The sequence below is a fragment of the Setaria viridis genome, chromosome 1 (assembly GCF_005286985.2).
Source record: "Setaria viridis chromosome 1, Setaria_viridis_v4.0, whole genome shotgun sequence".
In the NCBI taxonomy this organism is placed as follows: domain Eukaryota; kingdom Viridiplantae; phylum Streptophyta; class Magnoliopsida; order Poales; family Poaceae; genus Setaria; species Setaria viridis.
Window position 1 is genome coordinate 37,589,228 of NC_048263.2, and position 22,895 is coordinate 37,612,122.

At 46.4% G+C, this 22,895-nt stretch overlaps 5 protein-coding genes and 1 non-coding gene across 7 annotated transcripts; 4 read left to right on the top strand and 2 right to left on the bottom strand.

Moving 5' to 3' along the window:
- Positions 1-1,444: 1,444 nt before the first annotated feature.
- On the top strand, positions 1,445-4,712 carry LOC117856639 (uncharacterized). The gene is given in 2 exon segments (XM_072291196.1): positions 1,445-2,050; positions 2,052-4,712. Coding segments are annotated over 2 exon segments (1,032 nt in total). The 5' UTR covers positions 1,445-1,704; the 3' UTR covers positions 2,738-4,712.
- A 1,466-nt stretch (positions 4,713-6,178) lies between these two features.
- On the top strand, positions 6,179-7,826 carry LOC117838308 (ATP synthase delta chain, chloroplastic). Its single transcript, XM_034718280.2, has 2 exons — positions 6,179-7,048; positions 7,595-7,826. Exon 1 carries the CDS (start codon positions 6,268-6,270, stop codon positions 7,009-7,011), a length of 744 nt encoding a protein of 247 aa, XP_034574171.1. The 5' UTR covers positions 6,179-6,267; the 3' UTR covers positions 7,012-7,048; positions 7,595-7,826.
- Positions 7,827-8,447: 621 nt separating this feature from the next.
- TRNAW-CCA (transfer RNA tryptophan (anticodon CCA)) lies at positions 8,448-8,519 on the top strand. Its single transcript has one exon. It is a non-coding gene; the product is annotated as a tRNA-Trp (tRNA).
- A 160-nt stretch (positions 8,520-8,679) lies between these two features.
- Positions 8,680-11,087, top strand: LOC117838319 (pentatricopeptide repeat-containing protein PPR5, chloroplastic). Its single transcript, XM_034718301.2, has 2 exons — positions 8,680-9,189; positions 9,657-11,087. Exons 1-2 carry the CDS (start codon positions 8,860-8,862, stop codon positions 10,860-10,862), a joined length of 1,536 nt encoding a protein of 511 aa, XP_034574192.1. The 5' UTR covers positions 8,680-8,859; the 3' UTR covers positions 10,863-11,087.
- A 231-nt stretch (positions 11,088-11,318) lies between these two features.
- LOC117838326 (tRNA (carboxymethyluridine(34)-5-O)-methyltransferase) lies at positions 11,319-14,235 on the bottom strand. The gene is made up of 3 exons (XM_034718311.2): positions 13,992-14,235; positions 12,213-13,277; positions 11,319-11,672 (listed from the first exon to the last, which is right to left on the bottom strand). Exons 2-3 carry the CDS (start codon positions 13,268-13,270, stop codon positions 11,588-11,590), a joined length of 1,143 nt encoding a protein of 380 aa, XP_034574202.1. The 5' UTR covers positions 13,271-13,277; positions 13,992-14,235; the 3' UTR covers positions 11,319-11,587.
- A 1,090-nt stretch (positions 14,236-15,325) lies between these two features.
- LOC117838331 (membrane-anchored ubiquitin-fold protein 3) lies at positions 15,326-18,536 on the bottom strand. Of its 2 annotated transcripts, none has more exons than XM_034718329.2 (3): positions 17,998-18,536; positions 16,223-16,390; positions 15,326-15,662 (listed from the first exon to the last, which is right to left on the bottom strand). In XM_034718329.2, the coding sequence occupies exons 1-3, from the start codon at positions 18,128-18,130 to the stop codon at positions 15,607-15,609; spliced, it is 357 nt and encodes a 118-aa protein (XP_034574220.1). In that variant the 5' UTR covers positions 18,131-18,536; the 3' UTR covers positions 15,326-15,606. The 2 variants fall into 2 exon arrangements, with proteins under 2 accessions (XP_034574220.1, XP_034574211.1); XM_034718320.2 differs by having other exon boundaries at positions 16,220-16,390; positions 17,998-18,521.
- Between the last annotated feature and the right edge of the window lie 4,359 nt (positions 18,537-22,895).

Genomic DNA, 22,895 nt, shown 5'->3' on the forward strand with positions numbered 1-22,895 from the left:
TGCATCCACAAATGTTTAATCATATGACCTGTTATAGTTATAAGGTGCGGGTAAAAAAAACAAGAAAGCCCATATTGCCTATTTGTAGGTGTAGCAGCTGTTTGCTGGGCAAGTCTGTAGTATGTACTGAGCTTAGAAGTTAGAACACAAGCTACTTTTACAGGATGCATGTGTGGCAAGTGAGCTGTTAGCCTGTTAGACGATCAGCAGGCCGGCGGCAAGAGGATCTCACGCTGATGGAGAATGGAGATGCTATGTGTTCCTGATAGCAAAATGTAATATTGCTCTGGCAAGTTGCTTGTACTGGTGTGTTGATTGTGGACTTGTGGTGAGCTCCGGCTGGGGGTCTGCTGAAGTGCTAAGCGCTGCCTTGCTTCATCGTGCCTTTTCCATTTAACAAAAATGCTGTGTCTCTCCTGGATGATGACCCTGAAATTAATTCTCATTTCTGTTGTCGCTGGAGGCTTGGAGCCTTGGTGGAATGCAGAGTGAGACTGTGACTCTGTGAGATATAGATACTCTTTTGGATGGCTCGTCGAAAGTGTAAATAGGATGCATCATGTATGGTCTGAAAGGAAGCAAGTTATTTCAAAAAGAAAGGAAGCAGGAAGCAGCCTGTCAGAGTTTCTGGACAGTTAATACTTGAAGGAACCCAACTTCTTTTGCACAAACTTGCCTCGTGTCAGACTGGTGAAGTAGTAAGCATTGGATAGATTTTAATCGTCTGATTTGAACCGTATACAGACTGGTGAGTATGACCAGCACAATTTGGCCGTCAGGACCTCAGGACCAAATCACACCTTGTTCAGTTGCGCCCCTCCACACCACTCCGCCACCGCCGCTGAACGCAGCTCCGAACATTCGATCGAAATAATCTGACTTCCATTCGGGAAAGCGGACATGCTAGTGCCTGGTGGACATCCGATGGAAATTTTCGTCGGGTGTTCCATCGCAAGATTGAAAATAAACTACTACAACACTGGATATCACTACTTGCCATACAACAAAAATCATGTATTAAAATGACTATACCGTTCAATTGTAGAATAGAAAATCCCGCCCTAACATGATACAAATGTTTCATGCAACATCAGCGAAGAGTGGTAGCAAGCAGAAATAAAATTTGCAACATCAACACATACCGTTTTGAACATTTAAAAATTATAATCATAACATTTTAAAACTACAGTTGTAACATCATAAAATCTTTTTTAATAAAAATATCTATGAAACAAAACGAATTAGTTAATTAGACTAAAAAGGTGCAACATGATAAATCAACTATTAAAATATCTAGAATAACTTTTTGCAACATACAGTTGTTTTTAAAATAATTATTGCAATATTAATACTCAACTGAAATCTTCTGCAACATCATCGCGTACTTATCTAAATAAAAATACACATTGAAAATTCCACCTTAACATTCATCTTTTGGGGTTGGAGCGCCTCTCACGTTGAAACATCATCGCGTGGCTGTCGCAACAAAAATACGCATGGAAAATCACACCGCAACATAGTCGCTGCGATGGGGTGTCCCATTTTTGTCGGAGTATCGGACGCCCTATCTATTTACCGTTCGGAAAATCCAAGATATCGGACTGAATCAAACCCCAACCCCCACCCCATTGGTCCATTCCGATCCTCCGTCGGCCGGACGCGGGCGCATCCACGCGCGCCACCGCCGCCTCCGCCTCCGCCTCCATGCTGCGCCACCAACTCCAAGAGCGACTTCTTCCCGCCCTCCGTGCCGTCAACCCCCTTCACCACCGCCACCTCTTCAGCACCAGCTCCGGCCGATTCGTCGTCGAGGACTACCTCGTCGACACATGCGGCCTCACGCCAGCGCAGGCCCGGAAGGCCTCCAAGTACCTCCCCCACCTCAAGTCACCCGAGAAGCCCGACGCCGTCCGCGCCTTCCTCACCGTAGCCGGCGTATCCGAAGCCGACGCCGCCACCGCAATCACCAGGGACCGCGCGGCTCCTCTGCTGCAGTGTCGACAAAACCCTAACCCCGCAGTTCGCCCGGCTTCGAGAAATTGGCTTGTCGCCTGCTGAGATCTCCCGCTTCATGACCATCTTCCCCAGAATCAGCCCCCTCATGGTCTCCCGGCTCGCGTTCTATCTCTCCTTCCTCGGCTCATACGACAAGGTGCACACCGCGATCAGGAGCAGCGGCTACCTCCTTTCCACACACGTTGACAATGTGGTCAAGCCCAACATAGAGCTCCTGCTGCAGTGTGGCCTAACTCCTCGTGCTGTTGCCACCCTCTGCTCGCGTGTTGGGGTTCTGTTCACCGAGGAGCCAGAGCGTGTCAAGGAAATGGTGGCTCGTGCCGACAATCTCGGCGTGCCCCGCAACGCTGGGATGTTCAAGCGAGCCCTGCAGACCGTCCACAACCTGAATCCCAGAACGATTAGTGCGAAAATGGATTTCTTGAAGAAGGCTCTTGGATGCTCCGAGTCCGAGTTGGCCATTGCAGTATGCCAGATACCGACCCTTTTGACTACCTCAGTGCGCAAGCTGGGCCGCACGGTGGAGTTCCTGAAGGTGGATGTCGGGTTGGAGCCAGGGTTCATAGTGCGCAGGCCGCGCCTATTCATTTACGGCCTGGAGAAGCGGCTAATTCCCCGGCATTATGTCATCAAGGTTTTGAAGGCAAAGGGGCTTGTGAAAAAGGATATTGACTTCAAGGGTCAGTTTGGCACAGCTCCTCCTAGCTCCGGCTCCTTCTGACGTATCACTGTCAACTACTGTAGTAACACTATTCACCCGAGTTGTTTTTCTCTCTCCTCTCCCTCCCTCTCACAGCCGCCTGTGGCTCCTCCAGCTCTGGCTCCTGGGGCCTCGCTACAGTGCAGGAGCCGGAGCCCCAAGGAGCTCGGTCAAACTGGCCCTAACTACGTGGTTTCTTTTAACTTTTAACTGAGAAGAGGTTTACGGAAAGGATGCTAGAGCGTCACAAGGAGAGTGTTCCAGGGCTGGCAAGTGCTTATGCTGCTGCTTGTGCAGGGAAAGTTCCTTCCGAAATCATACTGTGAGAGCTTTGAATGGGAATAATGGTCACCTGTTCTGCCCCTTAAGCTGCCATAAATTGGTACATTAGCATTTTTTAATCATGTCACTTAATGCAAGGTTACAGATTGTGTGTTTAGGCTTATTACCTGATGTCTCTGAAGCATTTTGAATGATCTGATCTGGCTCTATATTGCTCTTGTTAGCTGCTTTCCGAATCTTAATGTTTTTTCCTGCAGAGGTTCTGAAGTCAAGGCGGCTGATGCCCCGTCATTATGTCATAAAGGTTCTGAAGTCACAGGGGTTTGTGAAAAAAAAAACATTGACTGTTTCAGCGTGGTTCGTTTAAATGAGAAGAGATTCACAGAGTTCCTTGACTGTCACAAGGAGAGTGTACCAGGGTTGGCCGGCATTTATGCTGCTGCCTATGCAGGGGAAGTTCCTGTTGTGATCAAATCATGAGAGCTTGAAATGGACATGTTGATTGAATGCCCAGTGCCTCTTATACTGACATATATTGGTACATTAACATATTATTTGATTTAATTTAGGCAAGATCGCAGATCATGGCCCTATTCGGCCAAACTTATAAGCCGGCTGAAAAGCTGAAACGGTTGATTTATTGTGAGAGAAAAATATTGTTCGGTGGCTGATAAGCTGAAGCGAACATGCCAATGTGTTTAAGCTTATACCTTGATGTCTCTGAAGGATTTTGAATTATCTTGTCCAGATCTATATTGCTGTTCTTGTACTGCTTTTATAAACATTAATGATTTTTCCTGCTACTTTCTTTAATAGAATTTGTTCCTCCAAACTTGAATCTGCTGAAGTATTTTGATAGCTGATGAATCTAGAAATGAGAACTGTCTTTTTGGTCACCTAGTTCCTTTTAATATGTACATCATCAGTTTAGGCGTATCCGCGTATAGATGTGCATGTTAATATTACCATTTTTTATGATTAGCCTAGTCACCATACTTGGTTACTTATAGATGTTGCTCATAGAGCGGTCTTCTGCATGTGCGTTTTCTCCTTTGGTTTTCTGATTCGAAGTCATGAGACTTCTGTCAAAATTTTCCTCAAGATCAGTTTGATGGAGTTCTCCTGGTTAGGATGAAATTGTAATTTTTATTCCAGAACTTTTCATCGATTGGTCTGTGAGAAAACCTACGACATTTTCTGGCAATGTTCAGGCAGGTGGTGGCCACAGAGGTGGGCTTAAGTTTGGAAACTATGGCCTGGGTTTGTCCCTCAGTTTGTCCAATGCTGGGATGGCCAGCATGGTGAGAATGAGCTCGTTGCTGCTGAGGTTTCACGGTGTGTTGACTTCCTGACATGGTGATTTCTAATTTGCTTTTAAGCCAAGTACATACTAGGCAGAACCACAGTTCTTCTGTATTGCTTAGAATTCTGTTTGGCACGACAGCATTATATAACAGAGATACTCCAGGAGAAAGGATTGACATGGAAAGACCAGAAATTCTGCACAATGCTCACGGTTTCTGACGAGTGGTTTTGATCCAGGTATACAAATATTCGTATGGATATCCATCCAGGTCTTGCTGATGCCATATGTTGTAATGCTCTTTATCTTCACTGAGTAACCTTTGGTAGTTTTTTTTATGTCTATTAGGAACTGTTCACCATATTTACTGTTTGAAGATGGTGTATATATTAAGTACTGGAATTGTGGCAAGAGATGTAGGGTCCTTAGCTTTTGCACTTCGACATGCGTATTTGACTGTAACTTACAGATTTACAGCTATATTTGTGCATCACCTCATGAGTGTTAGGTGTATATGGTATCCAGAATGATGGTTCGGTTTGAAATAGATCCATCAGTTTCTTCTGTGTTTGATTCTCTTTTAGAGTAGTTCCTTGCATGGTCAGTTTTCCATCTTTGCACCATGAATCCGTGATCGTTTTCTTCAGCTCGGAGAAAATTAAAGATAATCAGATATAAATTAGTACATCTGCTGATCTGCATGAGTGCTGGCTTACGGCTTACCTTTTGGCTGTACATTGAAATGGTTTTGAACCATCCCGTTGCTGCAAGGCGAGCTGAACAGCCAAATGCCATTTCGATCAGGTTCCCAGTAGAAAAATTGTTGTCTGATTGTCTCTTGTGTGCGGTTTATTAATTTTTGGCTGTTTGTACTACTGGAATGGCAACATTCAAGCTGTAGGCCTGTAGCTAAAAAGCTACACTATACATCGATTTCTGAACTGTGCAGTTTGTCTTGTACGAGTTCTCCCAGTGTTGACAGAGAAACTTGAATTAACATTTTTCGCTCACTCCTGGACTCAGGCCTTTCAGTTTGAGGCTTGGTATTAAATTTTAGACTAACGTATATATGTCTTGAAATAAAAATAGGATTCAGTTCCCTGCAAAATACGAGATTTCAAGATAATGAGTGCTACCTCTTGTTACCTTTTGATAGGCTCAGCTCCAGTTCCCTCCAGTCCTGTTATCATGAAATCCCCTTCAATGGTACTAGTTCATACCGTGACATTCAGCAAAACTTGGCAGCTTCTGCTCGTGACACTAAATGTTGTGTTGTTGCAACTGCAGAAATGAACGATCGCATATGGTTTAGCTTGGAGCTTTTAAGTCGCGGCGGAAGCAGTTAGCAACTGTTTGATGTTAAATAATGCGATCTTTCTTTAACATGTCTCCTACTATTAGCAGACTTTTAGCTACAGAATAGCTCAGGCCTCAGGGTTGACACAGAAGATCATGCCGTGTTTGTCTGTTGCTGACTGTGTTCATGGGGCGTCGCCTTGCCATGACCATGTTAACCACTCATTTTGCTGCACAGCATTTCATTTCGTTTCATAAGCATTTGAATCTTGAATTGGAGCCCCTTCACGAAATGCATCCGCGCGATGCCGACCGAGGTGAAACAGCGACGGCTCCTCGCATTTTCTCCACTCCGTCGGTCCACCGCTAGTCCCCGCGGGCCGCGGCCGCTATCCATCGTGCCAACCCATCACGCGCACACGACCATCCATCCGTTTCTTATCCACCTCATCCCACCACCGCCCACACATCTCCGGCCACGCGACGCCCTCCAGCCCCACCGCCGTGGGATCCGGCGGCCGCCCGATCCCGCCCGTCCGCTCCCCACCCCCAAACACCTTCTTCCTCTCTCGTCCAGTCTCGCCCTCCCAAACCAAAGCCAGGCCAGGCCAGCCAGCCACTGCCGCCGCACTCCCCCCGAGTCCACTGCCGCCGCACGCTCCGCGACGTGATGGCCGCGCTCCGCCTCGCCTCCTTCACCCTCCGCCCGGCCGCCGCCGCGGCGTCCCACTCCTCCGGCGCGGCGGCGCCCCGGTCCTCCGCATCCTTCGCCCGCGCGGCGCGGGGGCTCCCCTCGCTCCGCCTGGCACCGCCCCGCCGCCGCGGGGACCTCGCCAGGCCCCGCGCCGCGGCCGACGCCGCGGCCGAGAGCTACGCGACCGCGCTGTCCGAGGTGGCCGCCGAGAACGGCACACTGGAGCAGACGGTATCCGACCTCGAGAAGCTGGAGAAGATCTTCGCCGACGAGGCCGTCGCCGAGTTCTTCGACAACCCCACCGTGCCCCGCGAGGAGAAGACCCAGCTCATCGACGAGATCGCCAAGTCGTCCGAGCTGCAGCCCCACGTCGTCAACTTCCTCAACGTCGTCGTCGACAACTTCCGCGCGGCCATCGTGCCGCAGATCGTCGCCGAGTTCGAGAACGTCTACAACGCGCTCACGGGCACCGAGGTCGCCACCGTCACCTCCGTCGTGCAGCTCGAGTCGCAGGACCTCGCGCAGATCGCGCAGCACGTGCAGAAGATGACCGGCGCGCAGAACGTCCGCCTCAAGACGCAGCTCAACCCGGAGCTCATCGCCGGCTTCACCGTGCAGTACGGGCGCGACGGCTCCAACCTCATCGACATGAGCGTCCGGAAGCAGATTGAGGAGATCGCGTCAGAGTTCGAGTTGCCCTCCGTCCCTCTCGAAGTCTGATCGGCTTGCGGCGTCATTCCTCGCCCTTGAAGCCTAGGTCCTTTCTGTTGCTTCTCTCCCTTCTCTTCTTCTGTATCATTCTCTGATTGAATGAGTGAATAATACTACATTACTGGATTCCAGGATTCGTATTGTGTGCTTATCTTGGCTTCTTAGCATTGTTCGTAATTTGAAGATAAAGTGTATAGCTAGTTCTGTGTCGTATCCGCGAGGTTGCTAGATGTTATTTCAAATTCAGACTTCAGCGGAAAGAGTCCAAGGAAGAAACTACTTGAATTCGGTTCTAAAGTAGAGAAAGTGGTGGAAATGGTGAAAATGTCATGATTTTGTACAATGCCTTTACATACTTTATGGCGTCGATTTGTGAACTTAACTTCAGTAAACAATGCACACTTTAGGTAGGAAGAGGAAAGTCCAGAAATCAGAATGCCTAAACATGTAATTCTGATCATGTAAACCCAAATGCCCCAACTGCCTAACTCAGATCTTCCAGACTTGAACCCAACTGCTCTTGAGCTGCAGAGCTGTCGATTTGATTTTCCCAATTGCCAATCTAATTTGAAGTGGATATTCATCTTTGCAGCTGCTACTCTCTGGGAATTGTAAGAATCTAGCGGGGATGTTGGTCTTCTCCCCTCCAAAGTTCAAACCTGCAGATCAATGGTGGTTGCTCAAATACATATGAACGGTCATTCTTACCCGCGTTTCTTTTTCCATTTTTTGGCGGGGAGCGTATGTAATTCTTTTTCTCCTCTTCTGTGGTTGACACTGTAATATTTTTAAAACACTCAAATATAGCTGAGTTTGCTCCTCTAGTCTCATTTACATACCCGCTGGCTGATAGAACTGAGGAACTTAGTATAGGATGCCTGTGAATAGTTGTCCACCAGGATTCCAGGAAATAAGATCATGTCGCGTTCTGCTTGCTGCCGGAAAATGCATCAGGTGTTGTTCACTCTGGTCATGTGGTGCTTGTATTCGTTCGAAACTACCGAGTTTTGTGCTGCGGGCACGCCGGCAATCCGGTTTGTCTCGTGGTTACTGTCTTCGTTGTGCTGCAACACCGAGGTAACGACGAACGCGTGCAGGAAACAGGCCAGTGATGCTTGGCTTATCTTTCCGGATGATTAGCCATTTAGCCACGGTGAGATTAAACATGGCCCAAATCCGTCAGCAATTTGAGTGGCCGGGCTGTGGAAAATGGAAATTCATTCATAAATCCTAATGCAGCAATTCCAGAAACAATTGCGAGTTTGAACGCCGGGCTGCTACGACTGCAGGCTATGGGCGACGTACTGTACCAGTTGACGAGAAAATAGCTTTCGTTAAATTGAATCCAGCAGCAAAGAGCCAAAGACAGACAGCCGGTTCAAAGAACACTGGATCAAGATACTAGTTTTTGCATTTAAAGTTTAGTTATGACTTGCACTCACCAAGGATCCGTGGCGCAATGGTAGCGCGTCTGACTCCAGATCAGAAGGTTGCGTGTTCGATTCACGTCGGGTTCAAACCCCCGGTCCAGGCGGATCTCCTCTTTTTTTTTGCCTAATTTCCCTGTAATTCGTCCAATCTCAACCGTCCATCTACGACTAAACATCCGCATCCGCCGATCTCAGCCATCCACATTCCACGAGTCAAAACCCGCCTCCTCCCCTATCCGGCTATCCCCTTCCTCTCCCCTGCGGCCCATGCCCAACCCAGAGGACACAGCGGCGGAGCCCCTCCCTCCCTCTCCTCCCCCTCCCGGCGCTGCGAGCTATCGCAATTCGCCATTGCCACCAACGCATACACAGCCACAGCGCAATCCGATGAAAGACTAAACCCTACCCTTCCTTTTGATCCAACCCGATGCTTGCCTACTCGAGCACATCGAAACCATGGCTGCAGCTCCACCCGCCGTCCCCGAGCCAAGGCGCGGGCGCCGCCGCTGCGGCCGCGCGCCTTGTGGCGCTGGCGGCCAGGAGCAAGCGGCGGGGCGCGGGCGCCGCGGCGGCGGAAGGGGTGGACGAGGCGGCTGAGGCGGCGGAGCTGGTGCGCTCGCTGCTGCGGAGGACGGGAGGTGGCAAGGAGCGGCTGGTGCCGGTGCTGGACCGGCACGTGCGGGTGGTCCGCACCGAGCACTGCTTCCTCCTCTTCGAGGAGCTCGGCCGCCGCGACGGCTGGCTCCAGTGTCTCGAGGTCAGCGCCTGAACCTGACGCGCTCCTGTCTGCCTGAGTCCCTGTATACTACTCCTGCTGGAGTCATGGTGTGGAAGCTTGAGCATTGCAAACCTTGGGTTAGGATTGGTCCGTGGGTCATGAACCGGTGTTTTGTTTCCATGTATGTGGCTAGTACTGGTTAGTTTATTTATGAAATTGATTTCAGTACTTTGATCCTCCCAGGACTGCAGTTCTCCATGACATTTAGCTGTTTAATCTTATCACAGGTGGTATTCTTTTCTATACACTTCACCAATTCTCTGTGAACGTATAATCACAAAATCATATAGCCATATCTACGCATTGATGTAGTGAAATTCCTGATCCTATTAGGCCATTTTAGCTACACCAGTGATTAACAAGAGACCAATCGTTAAATTTCAGCAAGGTGGAGATTTCTAGTTTTTTTGTTTTACTTCTAATTCCTTGTTGTCATGTTTTGCTAGGTTTTCAGATGGATGCAGAAACAAAGGTGGTATGTTGCTGACAATGGCATCTACTCCAAGTTGATATCTGTAATGGGAAGGAAAGGCCAGATACGTATGGCAATGTGGCTGTTCTCTCAGATGCGGAACAGCGGGTGCAAACCTGACACTTCTGTGTATAACTCTCTTATCGGTGCGCACCTTCATTCACGAGACAAGAGTAAGGCTTTGGCGAAAGCTCTTGGCTATTTTGAGAAGATGAAATCTATAGAGAGATGCCAACCAACGATTGTGACATACAACATCCTTTTAAGAGCTTTTGCTCAGGCTGGTGACACGAAGCAGGTAGACATCTTGTTCAAGGATCTGGATGAAAGTATAGTCTCTCCTGATATATACACTTATAATGGAGTGATTGATGCATATGGGAAGAATGGCATGATAAAAGACATGGAATCTGTGTTGCAGCGTATGAAAAGCAAGCAATGCCGTCCAGATGTGATCACATTCAATATACTCATAGATTCATATGGACGAAAGCAGACATTCGACAAAATGGAGCAGGTGTTCAAGAGCCTACTGCGATCAAAGGAGAGGCCTACCCACCCAACGTTTAATTCCATGATAACAAATTACGGGAAAGCAAGGCTCAGAGAGAAAGCGGAATCTGTGCTTGAGAAGATGGAGGAAATGGGATTCAAACCAAACTATGTGACGCAGGAATGCCTCATCATGATGTACGCACATTGCGATTGTGTCTCAAGGGCCCGGCAGATATTTGATGAGCTTGTGACCTCACAAAACAAAGTGCACCTGTCATCATTGAACGCAATGCTTGATGCCTACTGCATGAACGGTTTGCACTCGGAAGCAGATCGGCTGTTGGATACTGCACTTCAGAAAGGTGTTGTGCCCAGTGGTTCCACATACAAGCTGCTCTACAAGGCCTACACCAAGGCAAACGATACGGTACTTGTGCAGAAGTTGCTTAAGAGAATGAATAAGCAGGGGATCGTTCCGAATAAAAAGTTCTTCCTGGACGCTTTGGAAGCATTTGGCACCTCTGAGAGGAAACCCAGGACATCATCAGCCACAAATTCTGCAAGCAAGCCAAGTTCAGATTCTGCAGGCGATTCACAGACAGTTGATTCTAACAAACCAGGCGATTCAGAAACAGTTAATTCTAACAAGCCAAAGGTAAGTGTTTTGCAAGTAGCTGCTACATAGGCGGTCAGTTTGAACAAGGCTGTCAAATTGCCTGACATCAGAAAGAATCAAAGAACACATTTGATCTACACCAGAATCCGTTAATATAGTGTGCTTGGAGCTATGGTTAGTTGCTCCGATGTTCCTTTCCCTATTGATGAATGCTGAGACCTTTCGTGCCTCGGCAAAATCTGCTTTTACACACTCATTCTGTGGTTATATATCAGCGTAGGAATTTTGCTTCGAGTCGCCATTGGACATCACTAGAATTCCGGTTGTCTGTACTCTCCATTTGCTACAGGTCTCTGTCATTGCTGTTATTCTGAGCATCCCCCACGACATAAAACTGGGAATTGGAATGGCATGCATGCGCAGCACATTATTTAAGAGAATGTTCGCTTCTGATGCGAAACATGTCCATGTGAGAGATCAAACGACCGGCTTCATTATGTGTAAAAAAAACGAAACTCAAAACAGTACAAGCAACCATGCTAAATTATGAATTATGACATCAACGTGATACAGCAAAAAAAATTTACAAGTCCAGATGGCCCTCAAAATATTGAGCAATCTGACGTAAGATAAGTCTTAACAATTCCGATGCAGAATCGGCAAGTATCGAACAAAAGGTTGGTTGCGTCAGCCTCATACATTTTGAGCTCAAAACAGTTAGCTCGCCTACCACTGACGCTCCTTACAAATACCAGCTTCAGATGACTACTTCTGCCATCCCTTTTGACTGCAGCTCAAAGCTTCTCGAGAACAATGCACCAGTTGGATTTGTCATAGAACTGGTCAACAATAGCAGTGTTCTTTATGCCAGAGGCTAATCTGAAATAAAGATAGTTAATGATATGAGATATTTTTGAATCAAAAGAACCAAGGCACAGCAAAAAGAAAGTAATACATGCATATGAAGTGTGCTATGTTCCTTTTTCTCTACAATTAGCATTTGCATCTACAACCCTTTTAAGCCAAAGTGACAAGTAGTGATGTGAACTGCATAGAAGTATAAAGGTAACCTTTTGGAGAACCTCTAATAAACAAAAATTCAATACAAGATTAGAAAGTATAGCCAGCCAAAATGGCAATGTCATCAAACTGCTTTTAACAGGTGTTGTTACCCTTTTTAGCCATTCCATTTTTTTCAACTTTTGCAACAATCATATTGATATTGATTAAGACACTAGTATCACAAGTAGAATAGCAAAATAATTCAAATTAAACCATGAAAGAAATCTTCTATGAGGCGTCACTACTATGGTGTATCGGTGACAACAAATGTAGGGTGTGACTTTATGCAGGCACTTAAAAACAAAAGGGGGAACAGGGAAAAAAAACTTCTTTGTGTGAATGTAGAGAATACTCCACCTTTGAAGTTCTCCTTCAACAAAGACATGATAATAGCGATTGTAGACCACTGTGCCCTTCTTCTCATCTTTCTTTGCAAATCCATTCTCAAGAGCAGCAGCAGATGCACCACCAATTTCAGCTCGGTGAAATGGTAGGTGCCACGGAACGAAGTACTCCTGCTGGTTTGTCTCCTTCTCATCAGTATCTGTATTACTACAGGCTGCAATGGTTTTATCCTCCATGGAATCGTGACATTTTTTCAATCGATCATCTGCTTGCTTCATTACACCAGCATCTTCATCAGTTTCTGCAATGCTTTCCAGAAGAGTTGCAGATTGACTGCGTACTGGAGGACTGCTCTGATCAACCCACTCTTCATTATACTTCTCACAAAGGGGAGTCCACTTGTTGAGCAATGACTTGTCTTCCTGCTCCCTAGCCCAGACTGTTATGAGCACCAGACCACCTCTCCGAACAACACGGATCAGCTCTTCTATGGCCTTCCTCCGCCTTTCATCAGTACTTAAATGATGCAGCACAGCAATTGAAATTGCTGCATCACCAAAATTATCCCTGTACGGGAGGTTGACAGCATCAGCGACCAACACCTCATGCCCTCTCCCAGCACATATCTCAATAAGAGGTGGGCTTATATCGCATCCTATGAAGAAACAATCAGGGTTAAAGCCCAAATACTTGCCATTACCACAGCCAGCATCCAGTACAACTGACCCTGGCCTCAGGGAATTCAAGAATTCTGCAACCTTGGGCCATTTAGCAAATCTTGTTGCACTGAAATGAGGAGCTATGGCATCATAGACACGATGCACGTACTTCTTCTCAATTTCTGGAGTGGATTGAACACTTGAGGAGCAACTGCGGTTTCCTTCAGCAGGCACCATGTCCTGAGCCTCAATCACATCATTTGGCCTCATTGAGTTGTTGGTGCTAATATGTTGATACGTTGGCTTCCAGCAAAAGAATTCTTTGTGCTGAATGCTTACACTGTACAGATTAGAAGCATGTATGGCTCCACGAAGGTTTCTTGCTGTTATCCCCGAAAAAACTTGTATCATGCAAGCCCTGTGTGAATATATATAGGAATTAGCCTAACTGGTTTGCTGGAACGTCCGATTTCATTAAAAGATGAAATTACTAACAAAATGCAGTTTAGCTTGGTTCAACAATGGCGATCAACAGATAAGACAGCAGGGGAGAAGAGTAGCACCATGCGGCAATGTAACAAAAGATTTGCTATGGTTCAGACCTTCTGATAAACTAGCTTTTAAAAAAAATAAGGATTAACCCCATCCATGTAGACTCGATTGAACCATGCGCTCGATGGGATTGGATTAGTAGGCCATCACCGGCACACTCAACTCACTGGACGAAGTTGGAAGCTTTAGATTCTCCTTGCTCAGTCACAGCTCACAGCACAGCGACCAGCGAAGCGAAGATACTGCGAACAATCCACCTGAGCAAGCTAAAAATATAATAATCTACAGGCCGGTTTATATGATCCAATAAGATGCCCTCCCCAGCTAGATTATACAATATGGGGTGCAAAACAAAGGGCCTTAGACTCTCTAAAATGGTGACATGATCCAGAACTGGAGCCTTAGTGTCTGTAGAGGATTCTGAAGCTACGCTAGCACTAGAACTACTTGAATAGTTGCTACTCGCGGCCGGGAATAAATCAAGGAAGAAGAAGAAGCGCACAAAACTAGATCAGCAAGGGGAAGGAAGAAACAAGCATTAAGAACACTAGATCGAGAATAGGAGAGGGAAGAAACTCACCCCGCAGGCCCGGGAGGTCGTCGCGGACTGGAGGACGGCGGACGCCGCGACTAGCAAGAGGACGAGGACGAGGAGGTCCCGGCGGGTGGCGGCGGCGGTCGCGCGGAATCTGCCGCGTGACCAGGCGGAAGTTGGAGGTGTGGAGCGGAAGCGGAGGCTCGCCGCTGTGTTGCCGCCGGCTGGGCCCTTGGCAGGTGCGGGTGCCGTGAGGTCGTCGTTGCAGGCGGGCGGGATGGGCGGCGGCGTCGTGCCGTGCGTGTTTTGCTGCGGCGCGATGTGGGCAGAAGATTAGTGATGGGCCAAAGTGGGCCGTATCCGGAAAAACATCTGATTACGTCTCGGCCCACGTATCCGTGCAACATTGGTCGATGCACGCTTAGGGCAGTCCCAATGGGACATTGATGATAGTTTATATCCCTCTTAATTGTCATGCCAACTAAGCAATTTGCTGATGTGGCAGTAGATTTATTATGGAGAGAGAGAGAAACCATTTCTTAGAGAGGAAACCAAGTCCTCACGCGCACCAATGAGCTAAGAAACCAGCGATTCTGCATTGGGGAGACCCAAGTAGTTTCTTCTTAATTACTGCAGGATCCTTTGCGCTTGCACCGCTGCTACCCATCACTCGAGCTCCTTTATATGATGCACAGAGGATCTGGTACTAGAAGGGAGAATGATTGGTTGGATTTTTATTTAGACTCTAGATAAAAAAGTTGCATTGTGAAGGATGATTTCTTGATACAATATCCTAGACTATGGAAACTAGGTTGATTTCTCCCATTGGGACTGCCCTTAGGCTACTTGTTATGGCATGAAATTAAAGAAGAGAGGGAAACGAGTTTTATCTAGATAAAACTAACTTTATACGAATACCAACTCTTCGTGAGTTATAAAATAAGTCTTGAAATTAAATACTATTTTGATCCTATGAAACCACATCATGAAATTATCCATTGGAGATCCATTTCATTCTTACTTATGTAACTGTCTTGAAAACATCAATATGAAACTTTCCAACTTTCTATTGGGATTAGCCTTGTACATGAAAAAGGTCTCGTGCAATTTGAGACTTCTATAAGGTTCAATCACTGCTAGAGCTAATGTGGTCCGGTCAGATTCACAGAAAAAAAACAAAATCATAACCCATGCATTTTTCTTCCCTTCTTTTCCTTTCTCAGAGCAGCACACGTCACTCCTTTTTCTTTTGAAAATTCATACATTACTCCTTTTTCAAGTTACATATATATGAGTACAAATATTTCTGTTACACGAGATAAAGAAACAGATCTAAAAAGAATCGATATAAAGACAACGGGGCAGGAAGGGAAGAGAAGAGAAGAAAACGAAACGCTTTTTTTGTTTTGACATTACAATTTATACAACAGGAAGCATCCAATCCTCCATTCCCGCTTGGTTACAACACGACGATCAGACTTCGCCCTCCAGAAATCTTCATTCCAAGGCATGTTTGACGGATATTTAGTATATATGTTTCTGGGATTTGAATGGCTTCAAGAATTGGATGTCAAAATGAATTCACACTCGTGTGAAGACAACAAAGCAGATACAAAATCCTAGGACTAAACAGATTGTACAGCATCAAGCAGGTGCCTTATCATAGTATGGTGCATCCACATCTGTTCTGCTTGGGGGAATTGGCAAGCTGCTTCTCTGGAAAAGTATAGGCAAACATGATGTTAGAGATAAGTTCAGAAGTGTCAAAACAAAATCATATTGTAGCTTCCAGCTAAACAGGTACGAGTTCCAGCTAAGCAGTTCTAAGTGCCTCGAGACTTGTTGTGCTGGAAATGATTAAAAGGTTGTCTTGTGGTTTGTATGTTCGAAAGTTTGCATATCTAGGCACCGTTAATTGTGATAATAGTGCATGCATCCACATGTACAAAAAAAAAATGCTCCTGCGTACAAGCAGCACAGCTACCTTAATAACTTGAATATGGGTGTATTGCAAGTAACCACAAAACTACTGAAACTAAAGGTCTAAATTCCCATTGAATAACTGGAAACATCTTTCAGGTTAGGCTTGTAGCATTCCAATCAGAGATGCATGCCTAGAAGTGTTTGCTACCATAAGAATGACAGGCAGTATGTTTAAACACAAAAGTTGATCTTAAAGAACACTACAATTCATATGGAAATGGAAATATAAGTCCTCCATCAAAGGAACCAAGAAAACGATATGAACGAAAGGCTGAAATTGTCGGCAATACCACTGTTTTTGTCAGCTTGTGGAGGTCGCACTACCACATGCATCGTAATTACACCCCCCGGGACCTCTCCTACTGGAACACGGGACTCTGCAAGTGTCCGGTTATTCTCCAGTATCCTTCCAGCATTGATAAGCTTCAAGTCATTGACAGTTTTTGGAGCTATATCCTTATCTGTTAGCAGAAATGAAAAGAACAAATTACATTCAACATTTAACAGAGCAAGTAAGAACAGCAGGCATGGATTGCAGAAGAGAGAATTAGCACAGGGAGAAGTTCCAAAGTGTAGGTCAAAATATGGCCGCAGAAAAAGTTTCCAGCATAATCAACTGAGGATCTCAGTGACATACAATATGCTACTGTGCTATTCCCAGATTGAAATGCAAAATTGAGAACTTGGTGAAGCTAGCAGAATAGATGCAAGCACCCTCCAAATAAATTACAGAAAATAAGACAAGGAATATATCAGGTTTGATTGTTCGAGATGGTTTGCATCCACGTGTTGGTCAACATGCGCAGGCATGTGCAAGCACACATGGCTTATGTTGTGAATGCAGGCAAAAGTATTAATATAGTTCCAGATATTAATTCAGCCGGAAAAGGCTTCATCTTTCACTTGATCTAGACCTTGGTTCTCGTATATAACGTAAGATGCTATAACTGTTAAAATGAGAACGCAGCTCAGTTCTTACACAATGTTTTTGTCAGTAACTTTCATGTGCGCTTCATGCTGACTAACATTCTTAAATCATTTTTCTGTGCTATTTAATGAAGCCAAGGTTCAATTCAGAAACAGTACATATGTCCAGACTCAGACGGTTTCACCAAAACAGCAGATACATGAACACCAGACCATTCAGAGTTCAGAATTAATTGTTTGCCCTCAGCTAATAAGATGAACAAATCACATGATAGGCAAAATTATTAACCAGATGTGACGTGTATCCATAGTGAAAGGTCGAACCGTTGCATTTCTGCAAAGCCGACAGACGAACATTAAAAACTTTCCATATTGCTACCAGAAACCCCTTGACATACTACAAGAGAGTAAATAGTCACTCAAAATGTAGATAACAGTTATCAACATGGCCTTGTGCTCTTTGCATCTTTTACAGCAAGCAAAATAAGGGGCCTTGTTTGTGATTAACTGTTTCAAAAAAAAAATACCCTTTCACTCTTCTCCCACAAAATTGGCAATTGTTTTCACGATCGAGAAGTCCATATAACATACACTAAGAAGGGGAATTATTGATTAACTGATAATATGGCATAGCTAGTTCTAGGATTCTGCTGATGCCCATAAAACGAATATAGCATAGCCAGTTACGTGACACTTTTGAAGCTAATAAACGAATATGGAACGGCCAGTCAAATGATACTGCAGAAGCTAATTATTGGATATGGCATAACCAGTTGTAGGATAATGCTGAAGCTAATAAATGAATTAAGGTAACCAGTTCTAGGACTTTGCTGAATAAGAAAACAGAAGCACAGTTCCCGCTACTCAATTGACCATGCATCCAGGAACAAATCAAGCATGCCACGAGAGCCCAGGTATGCCACAAGCAAAATAAGTAAATAACAGGCGTTTTCGGGAAGACTACTGATTACTGAAACATGAGCACAAAGCGAAAAAGAAAGCAATACACGAATACACGATCCAAGAAAACAAACTCATGACACGGCGAATACTTCTGCACCTAAAATTACAAAAGCATCCTTATCTTGACAGCAGATCGGGACGGCTCACGCGTGTACGCTACCAAATCAATAGGCCTCACCTTGCGGCCACCGAGCGAGGATGAACTCCTTGAGCGCGGAGACTGTGGTCGAGGGGTCGTACTTGGTGGGCCCGATGTCCGTGCCGTCGAAGAGCCGGAACCTGACCTCGATCGGCTCCTTCCCGCCGGCCATCTCCTCCCCGCCAGATCGCCGCCGGCCGGCCGCCCCACCTCCTCTCAGCAAGATCCACGAAGCCCCGGATCAGAGGCCCATAGCAGCAACGAAGCGGCAAAAAAAAAATCCACAGAAACACGCGCAAGGTGAGATTTTGACGATGAATTCTTGCTTCCGCGTGGGGTGAAAGCGAGGGGACGGCGACTCGGTGGGGAAGAGAGGAAGACGAGACGAAAACCAGAGAGAGAGAGACGGGGTAGTGGGCTTCCTCCTCTGTCCTCTGGGTGTATTGACAAATACGCCCAAGCCGAAGTTTTTAATTGCGGTTTTTGCATCAAGCGATGGTGGTGGGGGAGTGTGAAAGCGAGAGGCGAGGGCGAGGCCGAGGGTGCCGAGCGGGGAATTCTATGCGCGGCCCGAGCAGCTGGAGGAGAGGAATCAAAATCGCCGGAATTCGACGTCGGCGATGGCTTCTATCTCGGGTACTATGATTGGCCCCCCGGGTCTCGTCGGCGTCTTCTTCTATTCCCTGTTCTATACTGCTCCAGTACTCGTGGTTTTTTTGGCATTTTATGTGGAATAATTCCTTCCTAACTTACTGTTTCTTCATTGGTGGTACAGGTCGAGCTTGTATTTTTCAGCATTAACAGTTAAATAAATACACATCACAATCCAATGAACAATTAAGATATGATGCAGCTTTAGTCTGAGCTCTTTTTTTGTTCCCTTTTCCTCGTTGGCTATAGCCTCTTTTTTCTGTACAGCTTTTAAAATTCCTCTCTATCAGCATTAATCCCGGCCGTTTCAAAAAAAAAAATATGTGTTGCTTTGGGAGAAAGATTTTCAGACTTGGATTCCAATCCTATCTTGCCTATGCCGGCTGGATATCAGGCTGTTTTCTTTTTTCCGTCATATGTTGACTCAAAACGAGCTCTCCCTCTCTCTCCCTGAATTATGAACTGTTGCGAGCAGATTAACCTAGACACCCTGAAAGACGAGATGGTCAGAGAATATAAAATTTGTTCTTGATCGCAACGAAATGGTCGTCCATGTCACGGGACAGCTGGTACAAAAGCATGGAGCAGCACTGCAGCAGACGCAGCTCTCTTCTCCTCCAGACCGCCACACGTCTCCGATCCCAATTCCCAAGTTCCCAACGCCTCGTGTGTTCTTGAGCATGACGACGAGCAGTGTATACTTCCTGGCTGGCCAAAGGCCAATCAACGTCTGCATTCCACTGGGGAAGGATTATCATGAGCTGGGCTGCGATGGTTGGCTATTATTCTAGGCAACCAACGCAATTAGAGTTCGGCGCTGTCATTTGATGATCACGCGATGAACTTAGCACCTGCACACCAACCAGAACAGCTCAACATGTATGCCGTCCAGTTTTCCTGGCAATCATCAGCTCAAAAGTCACAGGAACATGCAGAAAATGCGCAAGTCAAAAGAACACACTGCATCCAGATTAATTTGAAGGAGAAAAGCTCAGTTGCGATCGATGCTTAATTTGCGAAGAATTTGATTCAGTCTGTGCAGCTTGCTCATCAGGATGCCAACTTTTTTCAAAATTAGTCAGTAAAGTCTTGTATATGGCCATGGATTAGGACAACCTGACTTGAAGTGCAGGATGAAAAATGAATGCACCTCCAGGACTGAAGGTACGGTAGCTTGGCAACGTACACCGGCTGAACATCAGCCAAAAGGGGGACTATGACGTGCTAACCACACACGCAAAATGAAATGACAACGGCATACAGAAGCTGGTGCTTGTCAGGTATGATCCGATTCTAAAGAAGGGTTATTATGAGGACAGCTAAGACACGATAATTGTACAAGACATAAATGATTGGCAATACCCTCCAGGTCCAGGCCTGATGGAACTGAACCCTACACAGCGGTACAACGAATTTTTTGGAGTTATTTTTTTATTAAGGATTATTATTCCACAGTTAAATCAGTGACGTCTTTGCTACCAAATAGGTAGTAACAATAGCTATTCATGTTTTCATAAAAGGAAAATTTTAATTCATGCTAAAAAGAACTTGAGTAGTATGTGACAAGAGTGCCATTGCATTTCCCAGCTTTGATTAAGCTTCTTGTTTCCATACACCCATAGTTTCATTTGGGTTTTTTTTTTTCCTGAGGACATACACCCCTAGTTTTCAAGTACTTGGAAATAGAAATCAGCTGTTTTTGTAGTGGCAGAGACCACCGAAGTGTCGTGTAGTGGAGCTAGTTCTAGATTCCGAGCTACTGTTGCTTTCGCCTCCGAAAGCAATGATGGACAGAGGGATGTAATGTATTGCAAGCAAAGTAGTCAGAGGAATACTTCGAGGGAGCAGAATATCAATTAGTTCCAGGCGCCTATTTCCAAAACCATCCTCCTAGCCTTATCTCTTTTCCTTGAAATCATTAGTTCATCGGTGTCAAAAATATTCAGGGATCTCATTGCTCGATGTGACAGCCCAATTGTTACAGCATGTCATCATTTAATTCAGAAATAAGAAGCTGGAAATCACACGAAGAAGGTTACCAGAAGCAATGGATAAGCTACAGGCCGGCTCGAATTATTGTTTGGGAGGACTCTCATACCTATACCTACCTACCTGATTATAGGTAAGAACACCTGCTGTTGATGCTAGTGTACATGTGCGTCTGCAACTCTGCATCACGACACCCTCACTTGCGTCTGCGCCCTCGTTGTATCATCATATTGTTTCTGTTTGATTTGCAGATTATGAGCTGTTAGAAACGCCTCCTGTTGGCCGTTTTGAGGAAGGAATTCAAAGGCACCTGTAAAGTGGTCACAGCGAATCACTCTGCATCCGATGAAATGTTTATTCTATGAGCAACTTGGAATCTGATCCCCCAGACCTTCACAACCTTCACAAAAGAGAATAAATTTACTAGGAATTATTATTGGATTCTATTTCTATCCCATGCATGAACCAATGATTGGATGCATATGGCACTCCACACTCCACTACACTCTTATCTTTTATTTATCCTTTGGTAATTCCTTTTTATCACATCCGTGCTGCATATTGGTTTGTCTCTATCTTGAACAGGGCAACAGGGCCGTGGTTGTGCAAATCTGCATGTTTGGTAGTGGAAGACATGATTAGCGTGCTGCAGATACGCCACTGATTTGCTCGTCAGACCCCCTCCGCAACTGCCTTTGTGCCTAGCTAATTGTAGTGGAACCACGGGCCTACTGGGTACTGAGATGAGAGCTGAATCCATTCCCTTCCCCGCTGTCACTTGTCCAGAGCTCACGATCAGAGCAGGGGAGTAGATGCGTCTGCCAAGAATGAAAAAGCTGAAGCTTTTCAGACAAGTGGAGAATGATTCGTGAGGCAGACAGCGCGGTGAACTGAAAAGAGGTGCCGCGTTTATAGCATGCTTCTGAAACCATTGCAGGGTTCAGTCAGTCCTGCGAGGATGCGGACAGGACAGTGAGGGGTGGGAATCGGAGGCTGGGAACTGGTGATCCACTCGCCGAGCTGATGTTGTCTGCTGCGGATAGCAAGTTTCGTGGTGGATGGAGAAAGAGAGGCTGCGGACAGGACATGTCTGAACTCTGAATGGCTTGATTGAGTGTCGATGGAATGACCTTCGGTTGCATGATTGATTGGAGATTTCAGGCCAACTGTCGACGCGAGGTTCCAAGACTGGAGCAATCGCTGTCAGATTGATGCTAGTAAATGCCACGGGTCAAATTGCAGGTTCTGCTGCTTTCCAACGTTACAGGCAGGCATGCCCGTTTGCCTGCTGCGGATGTTGCGGTTATGATCAGATCCAAATCAGATGATCGTTGTGCTAATTTAATTTGTTTACACAGGATCAGACGCCACTAGGTGAGTGCCACAGAGGACAGCAATCAATAGACTGATGCCTCGATTCAGAGGATGCAATGACGGCAAAATGCTGCTGGTGAAACAGAGTTCAAATGGGCTGAAAATGTGGATCTCAGATGCTAGGGAAGCCCACTCAACTAAAACTGAGAGGGCCCTCCGAGTATAATTCAGAGTCGGGATCATGGATCGACTGAGCTCTTTTGCGACGCAGTGGGCCACATGTCCCTCTTACTCTCTCATCAGGCCTTCCTTCTTGAAAACTGGGCCGTTCGCCAGCCATTTCTTCATCAGTTGATCCATGATCCCGACTCCACATACATCCTCCTCACCCAATCCTCGGAGTCGAGTCGCATCAGAGGTCACATACTCACATGCAGAGGCAGCATTGGCGGCTCGATGATGTCTCGACGGCGTCCGCCGTCCGGAGTCCTGTCCGATAGGTTTCTGCAACCAGGCACACCCGACGGAACCAAAGAACAAAGCGCACCTGGCGCGACCCGTGACCCAGCTGCCGCCTGTCACGAGCGAAAACGCGAGCTCTCTTTCAGACCTCTGTCCTGTACGCGTTTCACGGTTTCAGCCTGCAGTCTTGTTGATCCACGAGACCCCGATTTTACGTGGCGGATGAAAGCCGCGGGCCGATTCGTTTGCAGCCGGATATATACCGGCCACGCGGATCAACCTCACCCTGCAGGCTGCCACGCCCACGCCGCCCCGCCCGAAGGGAGCCGTCCGACTCGGATCCAACCGCTGCTGCCACGATTGGCAACTCTCCAAAGGCCGCGGCTGGATAATCCACCACGGGGGTGGGGTTTCCATGCGCCCGACACACGTATCCAAGGGCGGGTGCGAATCGGCGGCCCCGGCCGGCGGGCTATTAATTGGCCGGGCGCACGGGCGTCTTGGCAACCCCAGCTCTCGCC

Coding starts and splice junctions, on each gene's coding strand:
- LOC117838308 (XM_034718280.2), top strand. CDS start 6,268: ATGGCCGCGCTCCGCCTCGCCTCCTTCACCCTCCGCCCGGCCGCCGCC.
- LOC117838319 (XM_034718301.2), top strand. CDS start 8,860: ATGCTTGCCTACTCGAGCACATCGAAACCATGGCTGCAGCTCCACCCG. Junction 9,190..9,656: donor GCTGGCTCCAGTGTCTCGAG/GTCAGCGCCTGA, acceptor ATGTTTTGCTAG/GTTTTCAGATGGATGCAGAA.
- LOC117838326 (XM_034718311.2), bottom strand. CDS start 13,270: ATGATACAAGTTTTTTCGGGGATAACAGCAAGAAACCTTCGTGGAGCC. Junction 11,673..12,212: donor GTTGAAGGAGAACTTCAAAG/GTGGAGTATTCT, acceptor TCTTTATTTCAG/ATTAGCCTCTGGCATAAAGA.
- LOC117838331 (XM_034718320.2), bottom strand. CDS start 18,130: ATGGCCGGCGGGAAGGAGCCGATCGAGGTCAGGTTCCGGCTCTTCGAC. Junction 16,391..17,997: donor CCTCGCTCGGTGGCCGCAAG/GTGAGGCCTATT, acceptor TTCTGCTAACAG/ATAAGGATATAGCTCCAAAA. Junction 15,663..16,219: donor ACAAGCTGACAAAAACAGTG/GTATTGCCGACA, acceptor ATACTTTTCCAG/AGAAGCAGCTTGCCAATTCC.